Source organism: Grampus griseus (genome assembly GCF_964374135.1).
Source record: "Grampus griseus genome assembly, chromosome: 19".
Classification (NCBI taxonomy): Eukaryota; Metazoa; Chordata; class Mammalia; order Artiodactyla; family Delphinidae; genus Grampus; species Grampus griseus.
The window spans coordinates 3,932,255-3,953,078 of record NC_139013.1 but is presented as its reverse complement, the minus strand read 5'-3'; the positions used below and the strand labels follow the sequence as shown (position 1 = coordinate 3,953,078).

General features: G+C 45.8%; 2 protein-coding genes across 3 annotated transcripts in view; one reads left to right on the top strand and one right to left on the bottom strand.

Moving 5' to 3' along the window:
- CDC42EP5 (CDC42 effector protein 5) overlaps positions 1 to 20,824 on the top strand; it is a 104,626-nt gene that overhangs the window by 40,696 nt on the left and 43,106 nt on the right. For both annotated transcript variants that reach the window (XM_082677287.1, XM_082677286.1), the window contains exon 6: positions 149 to 225. The gene's annotated coding sequence lies outside the window, so the exon portion shown is untranslated. The remainder of the gene's footprint in view (positions 1 to 148; positions 226 to 20,824) is intronic.
- LOC309837001 (leukocyte immunoglobulin-like receptor subfamily A member 6) lies at positions 10,388 to 13,709 on the bottom strand (the record flags this gene model as incomplete). The annotated part of the gene is given in 8 exon segments (XM_082677264.1): positions 10,388 to 10,746; positions 11,468 to 11,648; positions 11,652 to 11,770; positions 12,036 to 12,332; positions 12,564 to 12,866; positions 13,014 to 13,298; positions 13,482 to 13,517; positions 13,676 to 13,709. Coding segments are annotated over 8 exon segments (1,401 nt in total). The 3' UTR covers positions 10,388 to 10,600.

Genomic DNA, 20,824 nt, shown 5'->3' with positions numbered 1-20,824 from the left:
ATGACCCCAGGGGAGAAGGAGGCTCGGGGGGATATTTCTAGTCCTGTCAACTGACACACAGAGGAACCACCACCTGCCTCCTGCACTGGGAACGCGGTTTTGTTTCTCACAGACCCTTCCTCTCTGACTTCCTTGTTTCTATCCACAGCAGCACCTTCTGGTCATTCCTCTCCATCCAGACCTCTGAGTCGTTTCTGCTCCTCCCCACCTTTTGTCCGCCACACAGTAAGTCTTTTTTTTTTTTTTATAATAAATTTATTTATTTATTTATGGCTGCGTTGGGTCTTCGTTGCTCCCTGTGGACTTTCTCTAGTTGCGGCGAGCGGGGCTACTCTTCATTGCGGTGGCTTCTCTTGTTGCGCAGCTCGGGCTCTAGGCGCGCGGGCTTCAGTAGTTGTGGCTCGCGGGCTCTAGAGCGCAGGTTCAGTAGTTGTGGCTCATGGGCTTAGTTGCTTCGCGGCCTGTGGGATCTTCCCGTACCAGTGCTCAAACCCGTGTCCCCTGCATTGGCAGGCAGATTCTTAGCCACTGCACCACCAGGGAAGCCGTATTTTTAGTTTTTTAAAAGACCTCCATACTGTTCTCCGTAGTGGCTGCACCAAGTTATATTCCCACCAACAGTGTAGGAGGGTTCCCTTTTCGCTACACATTCTGCAGCATTTATTATTGGTAGACTTTTTGATGATGGCCATTCTGACCGGTAGAGGTGATAACCTCACTGTGGTTTTGGTTTGCATTTCTCTAATAATTAGTGATGTAGACCGTCTTTTCATGTACCTGTTGGCCATCTGTATGGCTTCTGGAGAAATGTCTGTTTAGGTCTTCTGTCCATTTTTTTTTTGTTTTTCTTCTGTCCATTTTTAACTTGGTAGTTTGTTTTTTGATATTCAGCTCCATGAGCTGTTTGTATATTTTGGAAAGTAATCCCTTGTTGGTCCCATTGTTTGCAGATACTTCTCTCAGTGAGTAGGCCGTCTTTTCATTTCGTTTACAGTCTCCTTTGCTGGGCCAAAGCTTTTAAGTTTAATTAGATCCCATTTGTTTCTATATATTTTTTATTTCCATTACTCTAAAGAGACGGATCCAAAAAAAATATTGCTGTGATTTATGTCAAAGGGTATTGTGCCTATGTTTTTCCCTAGGAGTTTTATAGTATCTGGTCTTACATTTAGGTTTTTAATTGATTTTGAATTTTTTTTTGTATATGGTGTTAGAGAATGTTCAAATTTCATTCTTTTACACGCAGCTGTCCGGTTTGCCTAGCACCACTTGTTGCAGAGACTGTCTTTTCTCCATTGTATATTCTTGCCTCCTTTGTCGAATACTAAAATTGACCATAGGTGTATGGGTTTACTTCTGGGCTCTCACATCTGTTCCATTGATCCTTGGGTCTGTTTTTGTGCCAATATCATTCTCTTTTGATTACTGTAGCTTTGTAGTATTGTCTGAAGTCTGGGAGGGTTATGCCCCCAGGTTTGTTCTTTTTCCTCAGGATTGTTTTTGCAATTCTGGGTCTTTTGTGGTTCCATATAAATTTTAGGATTATTTGTTCTAGTTCTGTGAAAAATGTCATGGGTCATTTGATAGGTGTTGTGTTAAATCTGTAGATTGCTTTGGGTAGTATGGCCATTTTACCTGTATCAGTTATTCCAATCTGAGAGCATGGGCTGTCTTTCCATTTCTTTGAATTATCTTCAGTTTCCTTTATCAATGTTTTATAGTTCTCAAAGTATATGTCTTTCATCTCCTTCATCAGGTGTACTCCTAGGTATTTTATTTTTGATGCAATTTTAAGAGATTGATTTTTTACATTTTTTCTGATATTTCACTGTTAGTGGAATGAAAAGCAACAGACGTCTCTGTGTTAGTCTTGTATCCTGCTACCTTGCTGAATTAACTTATCAGTTCTAATAGTTGTTGTGTGGAGTCTTTAGGGTTTTCTATATGGAGTATCATGCCATCTGCATGCAAGGACACTTTTACCTCTTTGCTTCCAATTTGAATACCTTTTTCTTTTTCCTCGTCTGATTGCTGTGGCTAGGACTTGCAATACTATGTTGGACAGAAGTGGTGAGAGTGGGCATCCTTGTCTTGTTCCACAATTCAGTGGAAGGCTTTCAGCTTTTCACCATTGAGTATTATGTTGGCTGTGGGTTTATCATAAATAGCTTTTATTATGTTGAGATATGTCGCCTTTGTACTCACTTTGGTGAGTGTTTATCATGAATGGGTGTTGAATTTTATGAAATGTTTTTTCTGCATCTATTGAGATGATCATGTGGTTTTGTGTTTTCTTTTTTAAACATCTTTACTGGATTATAATTGCTTTATATTGTTGTGTTAGTTGCTGCTGTATAGCAAAGTGAATCAGCTATGTGTATACGTATATCCCCATATCCCCTCCCTCTTGCGTCTCCCTCCCACCCTCCCTATCTCGGCCCTCTATGTGGTCACAAAGCATGAACTGATCTCCCTGTGCTATGAGGCTGCTTCCCACTAGCCATCTATTTAACATTTGGTAGTGTATATATGTCAATGCCACCCTCTCGCTTAGTCTCAGCTTACCCTACCCCGTCCCCGTGTCCTCAAGTCCATTCTCTACGTCTGCGTCTTTATTCCTGTCCTGCCCCTAGGTTCTTCAGAACCTTTTTTTTTTTACATTCCATATATATGTGGTAGCACATGGTATTTGTTTTTCTCTTTCTGACTTACTTCACTCTGTATGACAGATTCTAGGTCCATCTACCTCACTACAAATCACTCAATTTCGTTTCTTTTTATAGCTGAGTAATATTCCATTGTATATATGTGCCACATCTTCTTTATCCACTCATTTGTCGATGGACACTTAGGTTGCTTCCATGTCCTGGCTATTGTAAGTAGTGCTGCAGTGAACATTGTTGTACATGACTCTTTTTGAATTATGGTTTTCTCAGGGTATATACCCAGTAGTGGGATAGTTGGGCCATATGGTAGTTCTACTTTTAGTTTTTTAAGGAACCTCCATACTGTTCTCCATAGTGGCTGTATCAATTTACATTCCCACCAACGGTGCGAGAGGGTTCCCTTCTCTCCACACCCTCTCCAGCATTTATTGTTTGTAGATTTTTTGATGATGGCCATTGTGACTGGTGTGAGGTGATACCTCATTGTAGTTTTGATTTACATTCCTCTGATGATTAGTGATGTTGAGCATCCTTTCCTGTGTTTGTTGGCAACCTGTATGTCTTCTTTGGAGAAATGTCTATTTAGGTGTTCTGCCCTTTTTTGGATTGGATTGTTTGTTTTTTTGATATTGAGCTGCATGAGCTGCTTATATATTTTGGAGATTAATCCTTTGTCAGTTGCTTCATTTGCAAATATTTTCTCCCATTCTGAGGGTTGTCTTTTTGTCTTGTTTATGGTTTCCTTTGCTGTGCAAAAGCTTTTAAGTTTCACTAGGTCCCATTTGTTAATTTTTGTTTTTATTTCCATTTCTGTAGGAGGTGGGTCAAAAAGGATCTTGCTGTGATTTATGTCATAGAGTGTTCTGCCTGTGTTTTCCTCTAAGAGTTTTATAGTGTCTGGCCTTACATTTAGGACTTTAATCCATCCTGAGTTTATTTTTGTGTATGGTGTTAGGAAGTGTTCTAATTTCATTCTTTTACATGTAGCTGTCCAGTTTTCCCAGCACCACTTATTGAAGAGGCTTTCTTTTCTCCATTGTATAGGCTTGCCTCCTTTATCAAAGATAAGGTGACCATATGTGTGTGGGCTTATCTCTGGGCTTTCTATCCTGTTCCATTGATCTATATTTCTGTTTTTGTGCCAGTACCATACTGCCTTGATTACTGTAGCTTTGTAGTATAGTCTGAAGTCAAGGCGTCTGATTCCTCCAGCTCCGTTTTTCTTTCTCAAGACTGCTTTGGCTCTTTGGTGTCTTTTGCTTTTCATACAAATTGTGAAATTTTTTGTTCTAGTTCTGTGAAAAATGCCATTGGTAGTTTAATAGGGATTGCATTGAATCTGTCGATTGCTTTGGGTAGTACAGTCATTATCAATGTTGATTCTTCCAATCCAAGAATATGGTATGTCTCTCCATCTGTTTGTATCATCTTTAATCTATTTCATCAGTGTCTTATAGTTGTCTGCATACAGGTCTTTTGTCTCCTTAGGTAGGTTCACTCTCAGGTATTTTATTCTTTTTGTTGTAATGGTAAATGGGAATGTTTCCTTAATTTCTCTTTCAGATGTTTCATCATGAGTGTATAGGAATGCAAGAGATTTCTGTGCATTAATTTTGTCTCCTGCTACTTTACCAAATTCATTGATTAGCTCTAGTAGTTTTCTGGTAGCATCTTTAGGATTCTCTATGTATATTATCATGTCATCTGCAAACAGTGACAGCTTTACTTCTTTTCCGATTTGGATTTGTTTTATTTCTTTTTCTTCTCTGATTGCTGTGGCTAAAACTTGCAAAACTATGTTGAATAATAGTGGTGAGAGTGGGCAGCCTTGTCTCGTTCCTGATCTTAGTGGAAATGATTTCAGTTTTTCATCATTGAGAATGATGTTGGCTGTGGGTTTGTCATATATGGCCTTTCTTATGTTGAGGTAAGTTCCCTCTATGGCTACTTTCTGGAGAGGTTTTATCATAAATGGGTGTTGAATTTTGTATAAGCTTTTTCTGAATTTATTGAGATTATCATATGGTTTTTATCCTTCAATTTGTTAATATCGTATATCACACTGATTGATTTGCGTATATTGAAGAATCCTTGCATTCCTGGAATAAACCCCACTCGATCATGGTGAATGATCCTTTAAATGTGCTGTTGGATTCTGTTTGCTAGTACTTTGTTGAGGATTTTTGCATCTATGTTCATCAATGATATTGGTGTGTAGTTTGCTTTTTTTGTGACATCAGGGTGATGGTGGCCTCATAGAATGAGTTTGGGATTGTTCCTCCCTCTGCTATATTTTGGAAGAGTTTGAGAAGGATAGGTGTTGAGTCTTCTCTAAATGTTTGATAGAATTTGCCTGTGAAGCCATCTGGTCCTGGGCTTTTGTTTATTGGAAGATTTTAAATCACAGTTTCAATTTCAGTGCCTGTGATTGATCTGTTTATATTTTCTGTCTCTTCCTGGTTCAGTCTCGGAAGGTTGTGCTTTTATAAGAAATTGTCCATTTCTTCCAGGTTGTCCGTTTTATTGGCATGGAGTTGCTTGTAGTAATCTCTCATGATCCTTTGTATTTCTGCAGTGTCAGTTGTTACTTCTCCTTTTCATTTCTAATTCTATTGATTTGAGTCTTCTCCCTTTGTTCCTTGATGAGTCTGGCTAATGGTTTATCAATTTTGTTTATCTTCTCAAAGAACTAGCTTTTAGTTTTATTGATCTTTGCTATTATTTCCTTCATTCCTTTTTCATTTATTTCTGATCTGATCTTTATGATTTTTTTCCTTCTGCTAACTTTGGGTTGTTTTTGTGCTTCATTCTCTAATTGCTTTAGGTGTAAGGTTAGGTTGTTTATTTGAGATTTTTCTTGTTTTTGAGGTAGGATTTTACTGCTATAAACTTCCCTCTTAGAACTGCTTTTGCCGCATCCCATAGGTTTTGGGCCATCGTGTTTTCATTGTCATTTGTCTCTAGGTGTTTTTTGATTTCCTCAGTGATCTCTTGGTTATTTAGTAGCGTATTGTTTAGCCTACATGTGTTTGTATTTTTTACAGTTTTTTTCCTGTAATTGATATCTAGTCTCATAGTGTTGTGGTCGGAAAAGATACCTGATACAATTTCAATTTTCTTAAATTTACCAAGGCTTGATTTGTGACCCAAGATATGACCTATCTTGGATAATGTTCCATGAGCACTTGAGAAGAAAGTGTAGTCTGTTGTTTTTGGATGGAATGTCCTATAAATATCAATTAAGTCCATCTTGTTTAATGTATCATTTAAAGCTTGTGTTTCCTTATTTATTTTCACTTTGGTTGATCTGTCCGTTGGCGAAAGTGGGGAGTTAAAGTCCCCTGCTATTATTGTGTTATTGTCGCTTTCCCCTTTTATGGCTGTTAATATTTGCCTTATGTATTGAGGTGCTCCTGTGTTGAGTGCATAAGTATTTATAATTGTTATATCTTCTTCTTGGATTGATCCGTTGATCATTATGTAGTGTCCTTCTTTGTCTCTTGTAGTAGTCTTTGTTTTAGAGTCTGTTTTGTCTGATATGAGAATTGCTACTCCAGCTTTCTTTTGATTTCCATTTGCATGGAATATCTTTTTCCATCCCCTCACTTTCATCTGTTTGTGTCCCTAGGTCTGAAGTGGGTCTCTTGTAGATAGCATATATGGGTCTTGTTTTTGTATCCATTCAGCCAGTCTGTGTCTTTTGGTTGGAGCATTTAATCCATTTACATTTAAGGTAATTTTCGATATGTATGTTCCTATTACCATTTTCTTAATTGTTTTGGGTTTGTTATTATAGGTCTTTTCCTTCTCTTGTGTTTCCTGCCTAGAGACGTTCCTTTAGCATTTGTTGTGAAGCTGGTTTGGTGGTGCTGAATTCTCTTAGCTTTTGCTTTTCTGTAAAGGTTTTAATTTCTCTGTCGAATCTGAATGAGATGCTTGCTGGGTAGAGTAATCTTGGTTGTAAGTTTTTCCCTTTCATCACTTTAAATATGTCCTGCCACTCCCTTCTGGCCTGCAGCGTTTCTGCTGAAACTGTTAAGCTGTTAACTTTATGGGGATTCCCTTGTATGTTATTTGTTGCTTTTCCATTGCTGCTTTTAGTATTTTTCTTTGTATTTAATTTTTGATAGTTTGAATAATACGTGTCTTGGCATGATTCTCCTTGGATTTATCCTGTATGGGACTCTCTGTGGTTCGTGGACTTGATTGACTATTTCCTTTCCCATGTTGGGGAAGTTTTCAACTATAATCTCTTCACATATTTTCTCAGTCCCTTTCTTTTTCGCTTCTTCTTCTGGGATTCCTATAATTTGAATGTTGGTACGTTTAATGTTGTCCCAGAGGTCTCTGAGACTGTCCTCAATTCTTTTCATTCTTTTTTCTTTATTCTGCTCTGCAGTAGTTATTTCCACTATTTTATTTTCCAGATCAGTTATCCATTCTTCTGCCTCAGTTATTCTGCTATTGATTCCTTCTAGAGAATTTTAAATTTCATTTATTGTGTTGTTTATCATTGTTTGTTTGCTTTTTAGTTCTTCTGGATCCTTGTTAAACGTTTCTTGTATTTTCTCCATTCTATTTCCAAGATTTGGGATCATCTTGACTATCATTACTCTGAATTCTTTTTCAGGTAGACTGCCTATTTCCTCTTCATGTGTTTGGTCTGGTGGGTTTTTACCTTGCTCTTTCATCTGCTGTGTATTTCTCTGTGTTCTCATTTTGCTTCACTTACTGTGTTGGGGGTCTCCTTTTTACAGGCTGAAGGTTCGTAGTTCCCATTGTTTTTGGTGTCTGCCCCCAGTGGGTAAGGTTGGTAAGTGGGTTGTGTAGGCTTCTTGGTAGAGGGGACTGGTGCCTGTGTTGTGGTGGATGAGGCTGGATGTTGTCTTCCTGGTGGGCAGGACCATGTGTGGTGGTGTGTTTTGGGGTGTCTGTGAGCTTAGTATGATGTTAGGCAGCCTCTCTGCTAATGGGTGAGGTTGTGTTCCTGTCTTGCTAGTTGTTTGGCATGGGGTGTCCAGCACTGTAGCTTGCTGGTCGTTGAGTGGAGCTGTGTCTTAGCGTTGAGACGGAGATCTCTTGGAGAGCTCTCACCGATTGATATTTCATGGGGCCAGGAGGTCTCTGGTGGTCTCTGAACTCAGCTCTCCCACCTCAGAGGCTCAGGCCTGACACCCGGCTGGAGCACCAAGACCCTGTCAGCCACACGGCTGGAGTGCCTTCAGAGTTGGGGCGGCTGGCCTGCAGTGGCTCTCCTTCTGTGCTGCACCTGAGAATCACCAGCTTCTTCCTTGTTTTGCCCCAAAGGCAGTGTGTTTCACAGAGAAAAACAGTAGCCTTGAAAATAGTCACAGCTCTGCGATGGCTTTTTCTTTTTTCCTTTGTGTTTAGTCTGGTTTCACTTGCTCCCAGGGGGCCACGTGCAGAGGCCTCGCACCTGGCTCTTCCAACTGGAGTTCCTAGTGCGGAATCGGTTTTGTCTTTTCTTTTGTTGATCTGTTGTATCACACTGATTGATCTGTGTATGTTGAACCATCCTTGTGACCCTGGCATGAATCCAACTTGATCATGGTGTGTGATTCTTTTTATGTGTTGTTGGATTCGGTTTGCTAATATTTTGTTAAGCAGTTTTGCATCTATATTCATCAGAAATATTGGTCTGTAATTTTCCTTTTTGGCAGTGTCTTTGTCTGGTTTTGGGTATCAGGGTGATTGTGGCTTCAGACGATGCCTTTAGGACTGTTTCCTCCTCTTTAGTATTTTGGAAGTGTTTGAGAAGGCTCAGCGTAAGATCTTCTTTTTATGTTTGGCAGAATTCTCTCATGAGGTCATCCAGTCCTGGATGTTTGTTTGCAGGGAGGTTTTTTTTTTGTTTTAACATCTTTATTGGAGTATAATTGCTTTACAGTGGTGTGTTAGTTTCTGCTGTATAACAAAGTGAATCAGCTATGCATATACATATATCCCCATATCTCCTCCCTCTTGCGTCTCCCTCCCACCCTCCCTATCCCAGCCCTCTAGGTGGTCACAGAGCACCGAGCTGATCTCCCTGTGCTATGCGGCTGCTTCCCACTAGCTATCTGTTTTACATTTGGTAGTGTGTATATGTCAATGCCAGATTCTATTTCAGTCGTAGTGATCAGTCTATTCAAAGTTAACTATTTCTTCTCGATTCAGTGTTGGTGGGCTGTATGTTCCTAAAACGTGTCCATTTCTTCTAGGTTGTCCAGTTTGTTAGCAAAGAATTGTTTATAGTATTCTCATGATTTTTTGTATTTCTCTGGTATCAATTGTTATTTTTCCTCTTTAAATTCTTATTTTGTTTAGTTGGGTCCCACATTGTCTGCTTTTGAATTTGATGTAATGAAGTACACTCTTATAGTTTTTCTTTACTTAGTGACCTTCAGGCTTGAAAATTGATCTGTATTATTGTAGCCGTTTACCTTTGTGTATTTTTCTGTCATATAAAATTCGGTTGCATATGTATAACAGTCCATTCATTTTTGGTGAGATTTGTTTCTGTGATTTTGTCTAATATGAACGACCCCTCTGTCACAGTTCTCCTGAATGTATACTCATGGTTATGTCCACCTTTTCCCTAAGTTATGTAACTGTGGGTCAGAGCTGTGTGTCTCTCCTTTTAACCGATAATTCTTATTAATCCCCAAATTGACTGAGGCAGTTAGTACACCTACCAGTAATGTACTGGGACTTAAAGTGCTCAGTGTTTTCTCCCACAACTGATATTTCCATTGTTTTCTCTTTTGCCTCTCATGGGGACGGACTAGGATGCAAAGGCCTAGGACTAGGATCATTTCATGGAAACCCGGCATAAAGCTGAGTGGACACGATCTACTTGCGATGCTGTATATACAGGACACGTCTGTGTGTATCGGGGTCATCACTGAGCTGTGCCCCAGCTGGCTCAGCCTCAGTTCCTCGGGAAAGACGATTCTACGTATCACTTCCCCCTCTGCCTCAGCGCATCCATACGCGTACCGGGAGGTTGGCCACGAAGAGAGCTTTTTTTTTTTTTGCGGTACGCAGGCCTCACCTTTGCGGCCTCTCCCGTTGTGGCACAGGCTCCAGATGCGCAGGCTCAGCGGCCATGGCTCACGGGCTCAGCCGCTCCGCGGCATGTGGGATCCTCCCGGACCGGGGCACGAACCCGCGTCCCCTGCATCGGCAGGCGGACTCCCAACCACTGCGCCACCAGGGAAGCCCGAAGAGAGGATTTACACTGAAGAAAGAGACAAATGCCACACATCTGGGCTTTTTACAAAATGGTAAATTCCTAAGCCCGTTTACCAGCACAGCAGCTGGCTGTCACTTCAAACGCCACGGTGTTCCTTCACACTAATGGTGTTTCTGGAGAAACTATACCCGGTGTCATCTGACGAGGAGAGAAGGGCTTGAGGGGTCCAGAGAGAGTTTTAGGAAAGAGTTTTGGATTTATCTGTTCGAAACAGGACCCCAAGTTCACCCATTTATTCAGTTACTTAAACGACATTCTGTTTCTGACTGAAGGAATGGAGGTCAATAGCACACAGCAGCCAATGTGGAAATTTAGAAAAACCAAATAAAAACCAAAAAAAAACCAAAAAAAAACCACGTGAAAGTGGGCCACAGCATGAAGGTGTGTAAGGTGTGGACACGGACCTGCCATGTGGGATGTGCCTCACGTCACAGGGGTGAGAGGGGACGGGGCAGTCAGGGAGAGTCATCACTGCTGGGGAGGGAAGGCACCATGGTTATCCGAGGCCCAGTCCTCCACAGGGACTCCCGGGCCTTCTCCTGCACCCACACCATGTCTCTCCCTCCCTGGTCAGACAGTTCACACAGCACGTGCTGCAGATTCTCTTCCAGAACCTCCTGGGTACATAAGGTCGTGACAGGGCTCCACCACTCGGACGGTGCACGGCCCCCTCACGTGTTCAGCTCCTGGCTGCATCTTGGGCTCCTCCGTGGCCGTGTTGAGCCTGAAAGAGCAGAATCCCGAGGCCCAGCAGGACGGAGCCGGCCATGCCCATCCGGATGAGGTTCTCCACTGTGTAGTCTTGGGGGTGTGAGGGTAGCAATTCTGGACGAGAGATCACACGGTCAGAGCAGATCCCAGTCACCCTAGACTCCAGGATGTCCACCCAGGGAACCTGCCTCTCCTTGACAGGAGATGACCCTCGGAGCCCAGCCCCATATCTGAGTGATTTCATCACTCGTGGGATCTGACTTGTTTTGTGGCGGGTGGATGGTGTCAGCTGCTCATGAGAATCGTAAAGTGAGGGTGTGAGTGAGGAGTTGGGGAGACCCGAGCCCTTCTCCTGGGTTCTGTGTCCTCAATGCCTCCAATTCTCATATTACAGCTTCTACACAGTTCCTTAATGAACCCTTCCTCTAATATGCCAGGTTCCGTCTGCTCTCCTCATTGGATTCTCTCAGCCGCCATGTGTTCTTTGAATTCAGAACCTGCTTTGGAATCACTTTGGAACAGGGTTGGCTGTGCCCCCGGTGCTCAGGATCAGTGAGAAAAGTGGTCTCTTAAGACAGAAATAATTGAGTGCTGTGTGTTCTGTGTTCAGTCTGAGATTGAACCCTATAATCTTACTCTCCTACTTCTGGGAGTTCCCACTGGTTCAACAGCTGAGGACCCAGGATCCAGTGATGAGACTTTGGCGTCAGGGGCCATTGAATGTCCTCCTCTCTGGAGGCCCACTGTGTCCCCTCATTCATTACTACCTCAGACATTTCTGGGGACAGAGCCCTGAGCTGACTGAGTCAGACAGGACAGGGTCGGGGTCCCTCACCTGAGACCGCGAGCTCCAGGGGGGCACTGGCGTGTGACAGCAGGTAGGGGTTACTGCTGAGTGAGCTGTAGCACCTGTAGGTCCCATTGTGGGCTGAGGTCACGGGACTCATGGAGAATTCGGCCTGGAAATGCCCACCTCGGTACTTTGATCTAAGACGCAGTGGGGGCCGGGCTGCCCCCTAGTTGGACAGAAGGAAAGTTTCCTTTGTGCTCCCTGACTGACACAGCAGGGTCACGTTCTCTCCTGAGGCCACCACGGGGCCCGGCTGCACCGAGAGGGAGGGCGTGTCAGGGAACCACCCTAGAGAGAGGAAGGGGGTGAGGGGCTACCCGCCCCCTGGTTCCGAACTGCGACTCAACTGGGCCTCCCTGAGGCCCCTCATCTCTGTCTGTCTCTGTTTTCTCCAAGTCTCTCCCTCTCCCTGCCCACCCCCGTCTCTCTCTGTCTCCCTCCCTCCCTCCCTCCCTGGGGACCCCTCACGCCTGGTCGCAGCATCACCAGCTGGGGCTCCCCCGGCAGGGCCTGTGCAGAGTCTGGGTCCCTGACTGACCCGCTGGCTCCTCACCTGCCACCAGGATGTCCAGGGGGTCACTGGGGGCCGACCACTCGGAGGAGAGGTTGTGTCCACCGTAGCATCTGTACCGGCCCGCGTGGGTGTTGGTCACCGGGCCCAGGGGGAAGTCGGCCTGAGAGAGCCCAGCCTGGGGCTGCCGGCCAGGGTGCTGGGGGAGGGCCTGTCTCCCCTCCTGGGACAGAGCGAATCTGTCATAGGCGACGTCAGAGCGACACTGGAGGGTCAGGCTCTGTCCAGAGGCCACGACAGGGCCCTGCGGGGTCAGGAGGGAGGGCTTCCCAGACACACCTGGGGGAAGACCAGCCCTGGGCTGTAGGGGCTGGTTCCTCCCATGAAGCCCCTTCTCCCGTCCTGGTCCCCAGGCCTCACTGTACGTCACTCACACTCTGTGTCTCTGTCCTGTGCGTCCTGCTCCCCCCTCACCCCACCCTCTCATCTGGGACAATCCTGGGAGAAAAGCATCTAATAATCTGTCTCATGCCTCAAGAAGTACGTGAGGCCAGGGTGGGACCTCCTCACCTGGGACCAGGAGCTCCAGGGGGTCACTGGGGGCCGACCACACCTGGGGGGTGTCCCTGTAAAAGCCGTGGCATCTGAACGTCCACCTGTGGCTGGGGGTCACGCGACCCACTGGGAGCAGGGCCTGGGTCTGCCCACGGGGGCCTCGCTGTGCATCCAGGGTCCAGGAGGACTTGGGTTCTCCTTCCTTAGTCAGAATGAACCCGTCCAGTCGCTGCCATGAGCCACACTGGAGGGTCACGTTCCCTCCCGAGGTCACCACAGGGCTCGGCAGGGCTGAGAGGGTGGGTTTCCTGTGGGCCCCTACGAGAGAAGGAGGGAGCTTGTGAAATGGGGCTCACACGCCCCTCTCCTCCCCCAGGGCTGGGCTGTGAGAGGGACACACCCCTGAGAGCAGACCCCCTTCCTGAGGGCAGAGCCCGATGCTGGGACCCCCGAGTGTCCTCTCACCTGTCACCACCAGCTCCAGGGGGTCACTGCTCTCTGACCAGCCAGTGGGGCTGAGGTAGTAACAGTGATATCTCGCTGCATAGTCCAGTGTCATGTGTGGGATGGAGAACTTGCCCTTGTCCCCGGGCTCCAGTGGGGGCTGTCTGTCCCAGGGAGGTGAGCTTCCCTCTTTAGCCAAACGGAACTCTCGGACCCCCAGGGTCCCCTGACACCAGATGGTCACGGGGCTCCCCCAGGGGATCACAGAGCCTGGCTCAGCCCAGATGGTGGGTTTGGGGAGGGTGCCTGGAAGGACATCAGAGGCTGCGTCACAAGACATCCTCACCCCCAGGTCCCCAGCTCTCAGCCCCCAACCTCCAGGACTCCCCCTCCTTCAGCCCAGAACTGCTGTTCCCCACCCCATTGCCTGAGGGTGTCCCCTTGTCCCCATGATCAGGAGGGTGGTGAGACACCTGGGGACAGACTCACCTGCCTGCACCTGGGTCCTCAGGCCCACACTCAGCCCTGGAAGAGAGACCCCTGTGAGAGGTTCGCCTGAATCCTGAGCAGCGCCTCTCCTACCCGTGAGCCTCCTGAGTCCTGGCGTCTCCTGACAGAGCAGCCTGGCTGTGCGGAGGGGTCCGTCCCTGGCTGGGGCTTCCCCTCCCCTTCCTCCATCTCACCGAGGCAGAGCAGGGCCGTGAGGCTGAGAGTCATGGCGTCTCGTCCCTGTGGTCCAGGCGGTGCAGATGGAGGAGACCACGGTGCCCTCAGGACGGAGACCCGAGGGTGTGTCCACTGGGAGTCTGGTCCTCCCCGTCACGGGGCTGTCACGTCAGCAGCCCCACAGGAAGGGGAACTGCCCCTCCCCAGGAGCCTGGCTGTCATTTCCATGACAGACTCGGTGTCTTCCTGAGACGCCCCTTCCATATAAGGGTGACCCAGGCACGTCTTTCCCTCTCAGAGCCTCCCCGTTGGGTCTCCTTCGTCCTCAGCCGGTCCATCAGCAGGTCCCTGTGGGGTCCTCACCATGGACAGGGGTCACCCAGGCCCTGGCGATGCTTCAGGGAGGTTGCAGGTTTCTGCTGCACCGCAGAGCTCAGATCAGCAGAGAGACACGTTTAACATCTGCCTACAGCTCCGTGGAGGTCAGTGTGGCAATGAGCACAGAGGAGAAGTTCGGAGCAATAAGGAAGGAAACATGCCTGCTCCCCTGGCCCCAGAGTGTGGGTTTGCTTTCTGTCTCAGCCCCCTTCAGGGACTTCTCCCTTTTTCTTGAAACAGCGTCCACCCCACCTTCCTGGGAACAAGCCCCTGAGTCGTTCCTGCCTGCTTGGTGGCCCTTGATCCTTGGGCATTGTCTCCTTACTATATGCTCCTGTCTTCACTTTTATGGGACAGAGAGTGGGTCAGTGCTCTGACTTGGGGGACGAAGCTGATTTAATTTAAGTATTCCTCGTCATCCTCCCCCATGTGCCTTGAGCCCTGAAGTTATGTCTCTGAGCCTCAGTTTCCTCGCCTGCATCATGTTGTTTGAACCCCACTCTTCAGACAGGTTGTGGGCTCAGTGGTGCCAGGACATGGGTGGGACCCAATATTGGTTAATTTCTAACCAGTATGAGAGGGTGAAGGTGTCAGACCCCACAGTCAGGTTGGATGACTGATGTGCCCACTCACGACCCCCGTCTGCTCTGACACTGAGAAATGCTACTTATGGTGGGGTTTTGTTGTTTATTTATTTTTGGCTGCATTGGGTCTTCGTTGCTGCGCCCGGGCTTTTTCTGGTTGTGGCAAGTGGGGGCTGCTCTTCGTTGCAGTGCATGGGCTTCTCATTGCAGTGGCTTCTCTTGTTGCAGCACGGGCTCTGGTCGTGCGGGCTTCAGTAGTTGTGGCTCATGGGCTCTAGAGCTCAGGCGCAGTAGTTGTGGTGCACGGGCTTAGTTGCTCCACGGCATGTGGGATCTTCCTAGACCAGGGCTCAAACCCGTGTCCCCTGCATTGGCAGGTGGATTCTTAACCACTGCGCCACCAGGGCATTCCCGCTGCTTATGTTTTTTATGAAATACATAGGCATGGTCTATTATAGGAGAAGAGAAATGACAGTTTCTTAAATAGAGAAGGGACCACAACAAAAAAAAGAGGTGAAAGCTTAGTGACTACCAGTGCCTGAGTCCAGCAAGTGGTCCTTAGAATAGAGGTTTCCACCTCTGTGTGGAAGGACAAGGACCTCAGGTCCTCACAGGCAGGGAGGGGTCAGGGCTTCAGGTCAAGGTTGGAATCGGTGTTGCCGCTCCACCTCGTTTGTGGCCAGGCACTGGGATATCTCTGCCCCCTGACCCATCCCGAGGTTAGCACTGAGCTGTGTCCTCTGTGCGGTTGTAAAACAGCTTCAATTCATTATAATTGTACATGGATATCTGTCCCACCTGTGAGTGTGAGGCTCACTTGGGGTCATCTCTGCCAGGTACATGCCTAGTCAGATGCTGAGTTTGAGAGAGCGGATGCTGTGGGGCAGGGCAGCCACAAGAAGTCACCCATTTCATCTCTGAATGTCAGGACAGACCTGGGACAAACTCTCTATAGAAAATCACGTGTCTGGGAGCTGAGCATTAGGAATGAACATAAGCGATAAATCCTAATACTGAGAAAAAGTGCTAAGAAGGCTGTCTGCAGAGCTAGTAACTTGTATTATCCTATCCAAGAAGATAGAATACTAGGAATATATGAAACAATTTAAGCATGTTTAAACATCTGAAAAATTAAAGAAAGAAAATAAATTCTGGAAACAGCAAAAGGGATTATACTGCAGAAGTATATAGGATTTTAGCAATGAATTAGGCAAACACCTTACAGGTAAAAAATAATACTTTCATTAATACACTCAAGATATTCTTTCCATCAAGGAGAAGATACAGCTGAAGAGCCAATTATGAACTTGGAATACAATATTGAGGAGTTTGTTTAGGATGCAGTACGGAGAGACTGGAATTAGAAAGTTGAGGTAGATGAGGAGTAGAAAGAACAGGGCCCATGGATACCGTGAATTTCAGAATGAAATCAGTGAGGACAATGTCTGCGACAGTATGAAAGGCCAATTGTTGGTCTTTTACAGAGATGTAGCAAGAACTTACAATTGCTAGGGTGTATGTGTCTATACGTGAAATGTGTCTTGCTATTTCGCAGCAAAGGGAAGGAAATTGAAGGGAGAAAACGCCAAAAGATATGGGGAAAATACAGTCAAGGAATTAACTGTCAGTGAGGCCTTCTATACTCACCCAAACTATCATTAAGGGGCAAAGGTGAAGGGGTCAGCAGGGGAGAAATGCATACATGTGAGAGACCTGGGCGTGTCCGACCTGCTTGGACTCACATCTCCTATGTTAAACCTTCATGTCGGGCTCAGCGTGTCTTCCACAACTGATTATGCCTGTTTTCTATTTACCTCTAATGTGAATGTACTAGGATGTGGGCATCACAATTCCACTGAAACCGTGGCATAAGATTGAGGTGGAAATTACTATGACCTACAGAATAGAAGGACCTCAGGGTCATCTGCGAGGTGCCACAGTTGGCTCATTCTTGTGAAAGTTGATGCTGTTCCCAACTGTGTATCCAGTGCATTCAAACGGGCATCTTGAAGTTGGGCATGAAGGGAGTATTTACCAAGGAAACAGATAATGTACACAAATCAGAACACTGAGAAAAAGTGATGTTTTCGTAGAGCTGGTTTGCCAGCACACCACCTGGCCGTCGCTTCAAACACCTTGCGCCCATTCATAAATTTATTTATTTATTTATTTTTGGCTGCGTCGGGCCTTCATTACTGCGCACAGGCTTTCTCTAGTTGCGGCAAGTGGGGGCTACTCTTTGTTGCAGTGCGTGGGCTTCTCATTGCGGTGGTTTCTCTTGTTGCGGAGCACGGGCTGCAGGTGCGTGGGCTTCAGTAGCTGTGGCACACAGGCTCAGTAGTTGTGGCTCACGGGCTCTAGAGCACAGGCTCAGTAGTTATGGCACACCGGCTTAGTTGCTCCATGGCATGTGGGATCTTCCTGGATCAGTGCTTGAACCCCTGTCCCCTGCATTGGCAGGTGGATTCTTAACCACTGCGCCACCTGGGAAGTCTACCTTGTGCTCATTCAAACTGATGGTATTTTGGCAGAAACTCTTCCGTGTATCATTTTAGAGGGGAATAAGCCTTGAAGGCGTCTAGAGAGGGTTTTCGGAAATGGTTTTGGATTTATGTGTTTAAACTAGACCTGAATTTCACCCATTTACTCAGTTGCTTAAAACATTCTGGTTCTAGGCTGAAGGGATCGAGGTCAATAACACACACCAGTGAGTGTGGAAATTAGAAATAAAGCAAAATGTATTACAAGAAAGTGGCAGAGCATGAAGGTGACTTCAGGTGTGGACCCAAACCTGCGATGTGGATGTAGCCTCAAATCACAGGAGTAAAAAAAGAAGGGGAGTAGTCAAGAATAATCAATAATGGTAAGGAGGGAAATTACCACACTTTAATTACGGAAGTCTCTACAGCAAGAACCCAGGCATTTCCTGCATGCCAGCATTGATACCCCGTGAAATTCTCAGCAGACAGTTCCCTCAATTCATACTGCAGATTTGCCTCCCAAACCTCCTAGTCATACAAGGATCGAACTCACCGAATGGTGGGTTTGTTCCCTCTGTTTACCTCCTGGCTGCATCTTGGGCTCCTCCGTGGCCGTGTGGAGCCTGAAAGAGCAGAATCCTGAGGCCCAGCAGGACTGAGCCGGCCATGCCCATCCGGATTAGAGTCTCCACTGTGTAGTCTTGGGGGTGTGAGGCTAGGAACTGTGGAAAAAGAGGTCAGAGAGGTCAGAGCAGACCCAAATCACCCCAGGATGCCTACGTGTCCACTCAGGTCACCTGCATTCCATTAACAGGTTGTGACCCTCGGAGCCCAACCCAAAATTGAGCATTTCTGCTACTCATCACTGTTGGCGTCTGACTTATTTTGTGATGGACTGAGAATGTCAGTTACCGCTGAGAACAAAAAAGACAGGGTATGGGTGAGGAGATGCAGAAATGCTTAAGTAATCTCTTTGATCTTGAATGAGTCTCTGGAACTAAACATGCCAGTCCCGGTACCTGGAGGTGAGCATCTCCAGTGTCTCATTTGCATCTAATCAGGAGGCAAAGATGAACACGTGGGGTTTCAATTTGTCCTGAAAGGATGTGGACCTGAAGTGTCAGCGTTGCCCTTATGGCCTCAGTTTCCCAAGATGTCACTCCATAGCCGTCCCCAGAGTAGTCACCATCAGCCCAGACCTCCTCTTCTCCCCTCAGGTGATGGGGGTGGTGGTTGTGGAGCTGCAGCAGGAGGTGTGGGGACAGCTCACTCACCTTGACCTGGCCCCATAGGCCCCGACACAGCCCTGGGCTTCTATGTGGCAAGAACACATACAACAACTACAACATAAAGGGGTAAGAATAAAGAGACCTATAGAATTGTAAGGGTTCTACATTTCCCTTGAAGAGGTAAAATACTAGCTCTGTCTTTACTGTGTAAAGTTAGGTATGTACCTGATAATCTCTAGAACAGCCCCTTCAACAGCAGTCAAAGACTTACAGTTACAGCACCAATAGAGAAATTAAAATGGTATGCTAAAAATGTTTTTAAATCCCAGGAAAGGGTAAATAGAAGAACAAGAAAGAGAGGGGACAAAGCTTGAAAAACATAAAATGACAAACCTAAATAACAGTGTTATCAGTAATAATATTATATGTAAATGGGCGAAACACAGCAATTAAAAGAGCTTGTAAGATTGGTTTAAGAAAAAAACCACCACCTACACTATGAAGTCCATAAGAAACTCACTTCTTTTTTTAAAAAATAAATTTATTTTTGGCTGTGTTGGGTCTTCATCACTGTGCACAGGCTGTCTGTAGTTGCGGTGAGCGGGGGCTACTCTCTGTTGCGGTGCGCCGGCTTCTTATTGCGGTGCGTGGGCCTCTTATCGCAGTGGCTTCTCTTGTTGTGGAGCATGGGCTGTAGGTGCGCCGGCTTTAGTAGTTGTGGCGTGAGGGCTCAATAGTTGTGGCGCACGGGCCTAGTTGCACGTGGGATCCTCCCAGACCAGGGATCGAACCCGTGTTCCCTCCATTGGCAGGAGGATTCCCAGCCACTGCACCACCAGGGAAGTCCCAGAAACTCACTTCTAATATAACATGTAAATAGGTTAAAAGTAAAAGAGTGAACAATATGAATGAACCTTGGAAACATTATTCAGAGTGAACTGAGGCTGACACAGAATGTTGCATTTTGTATGATTTCACCGACACGAACAGCCTAGAGTAGCCAGACTCCCTAAGGCAGGAATTTGAATGGAGATGACCAGTGCCTGGTTCTCAGGGGGCATGGGGAGTTCTTGCTTAATGGGTACAGAGCTTCTGTTTGGGATTATGAAAATGTTCTGGAAGACGGACAGTGGTCATGATTGCCCAACATGGTAAATGTACTTAAGGCCACTAACTTCGCACTTTAATGATGTTTCAGTGGTGGTGAATATCATGGTGTGTATATTCTACCACATTAAAAAAGCAGAAGGATGAAAAATTACTATGCAAACACTAATCAAAAGAAAATTCAAGTGGTTGTATTGTTTCCTTGTCCCACAAATTACCACAATCTTGGTGGATTAAAACAGCCCAAATATATTATCTTACGGCTCTTGGAAGTCAGCAGTATACAGTCAGGTCACTGGTATAAAGTCAGGGAACAGGGAGACACTCATTTACTTCATCTCCATCCAGAACCGGAAGTCTCGAAGGCGGTTGAATTCTATATATTGACCTTGTATGCAGCGATGCAGGAAAACTTTTTAATTAGAGTAGAAGATCTTTACATTATTTTGGATTTTCTGCGAACACAGCTGTGCAGTCTCTTAGTAATACAATATTATTCTTACCCACTTCAGAGCTTCTCGCCTTGTTTTGTTTCACTTACTTGCTTGGTGCCTCCAGGGCCCTGGTGAATACAAGTGGTCATACGGAACATACTTGGATCATTGCCAGTCGTAGACGAAAGGACCTCAGGTTCTCACGTGTACAAATGACGTCTAGTGTTGTTAAGCATGCCCTCATCAACGAAAGGGAATTCCCTTCTATTCTGATGCGTTTTTATTTTCACCAGGAATTGTTGGTATATTTTATCAAAGGCTTTGTCTGCATCTGTTAAGGTGATTATTTTTTATTTGTTCTGTTAAGGTATTGCATTATGTGACAGATTTTTAAAATTTTAAGTTACTCTATCCTTCGAAAAGAAACCCCACAGTATGGTCATGAAGTAATGTCCTTTTAATGTATCACTACATCTCATTTGTGTACACTTTATTTAGGGATTTCCATCTAAGCTCATGTGAGAGATCTTCCTGTGACTTCCCCATGTATAATTCCCTTGTCAGGTTTTGGTATAAATATTTTCCTGATCTGATGTGTTGAGGTATGTTTCTTCTTTTTCTGTTCTCGGGAAATGTTTGTGCAATTTTGGGGTGTGTGTGCGTGTGTGTGTGTCTTTCACGAGTACATAAGTGCTCGGAAGAAATCACCAGTGAAGCCGCCTGAACTGCACACTTACACGTCGGACAATGATGACCGTCACAGCATTTGTCTGCATCCCATCACACAGTCGCCATTTCTTTTTTTGGTGAGAACATTTGAGATCTGCTCTCTTCAAAACACTCAAGAATGGGATACAGTGTGATTAGCTGTAACCACCATGCTGTATATTAGATCCCCAGAACTTATTCATCTTATAACTGGAAGCTTGTGCCCTTTGACCAATATCTTCCCAT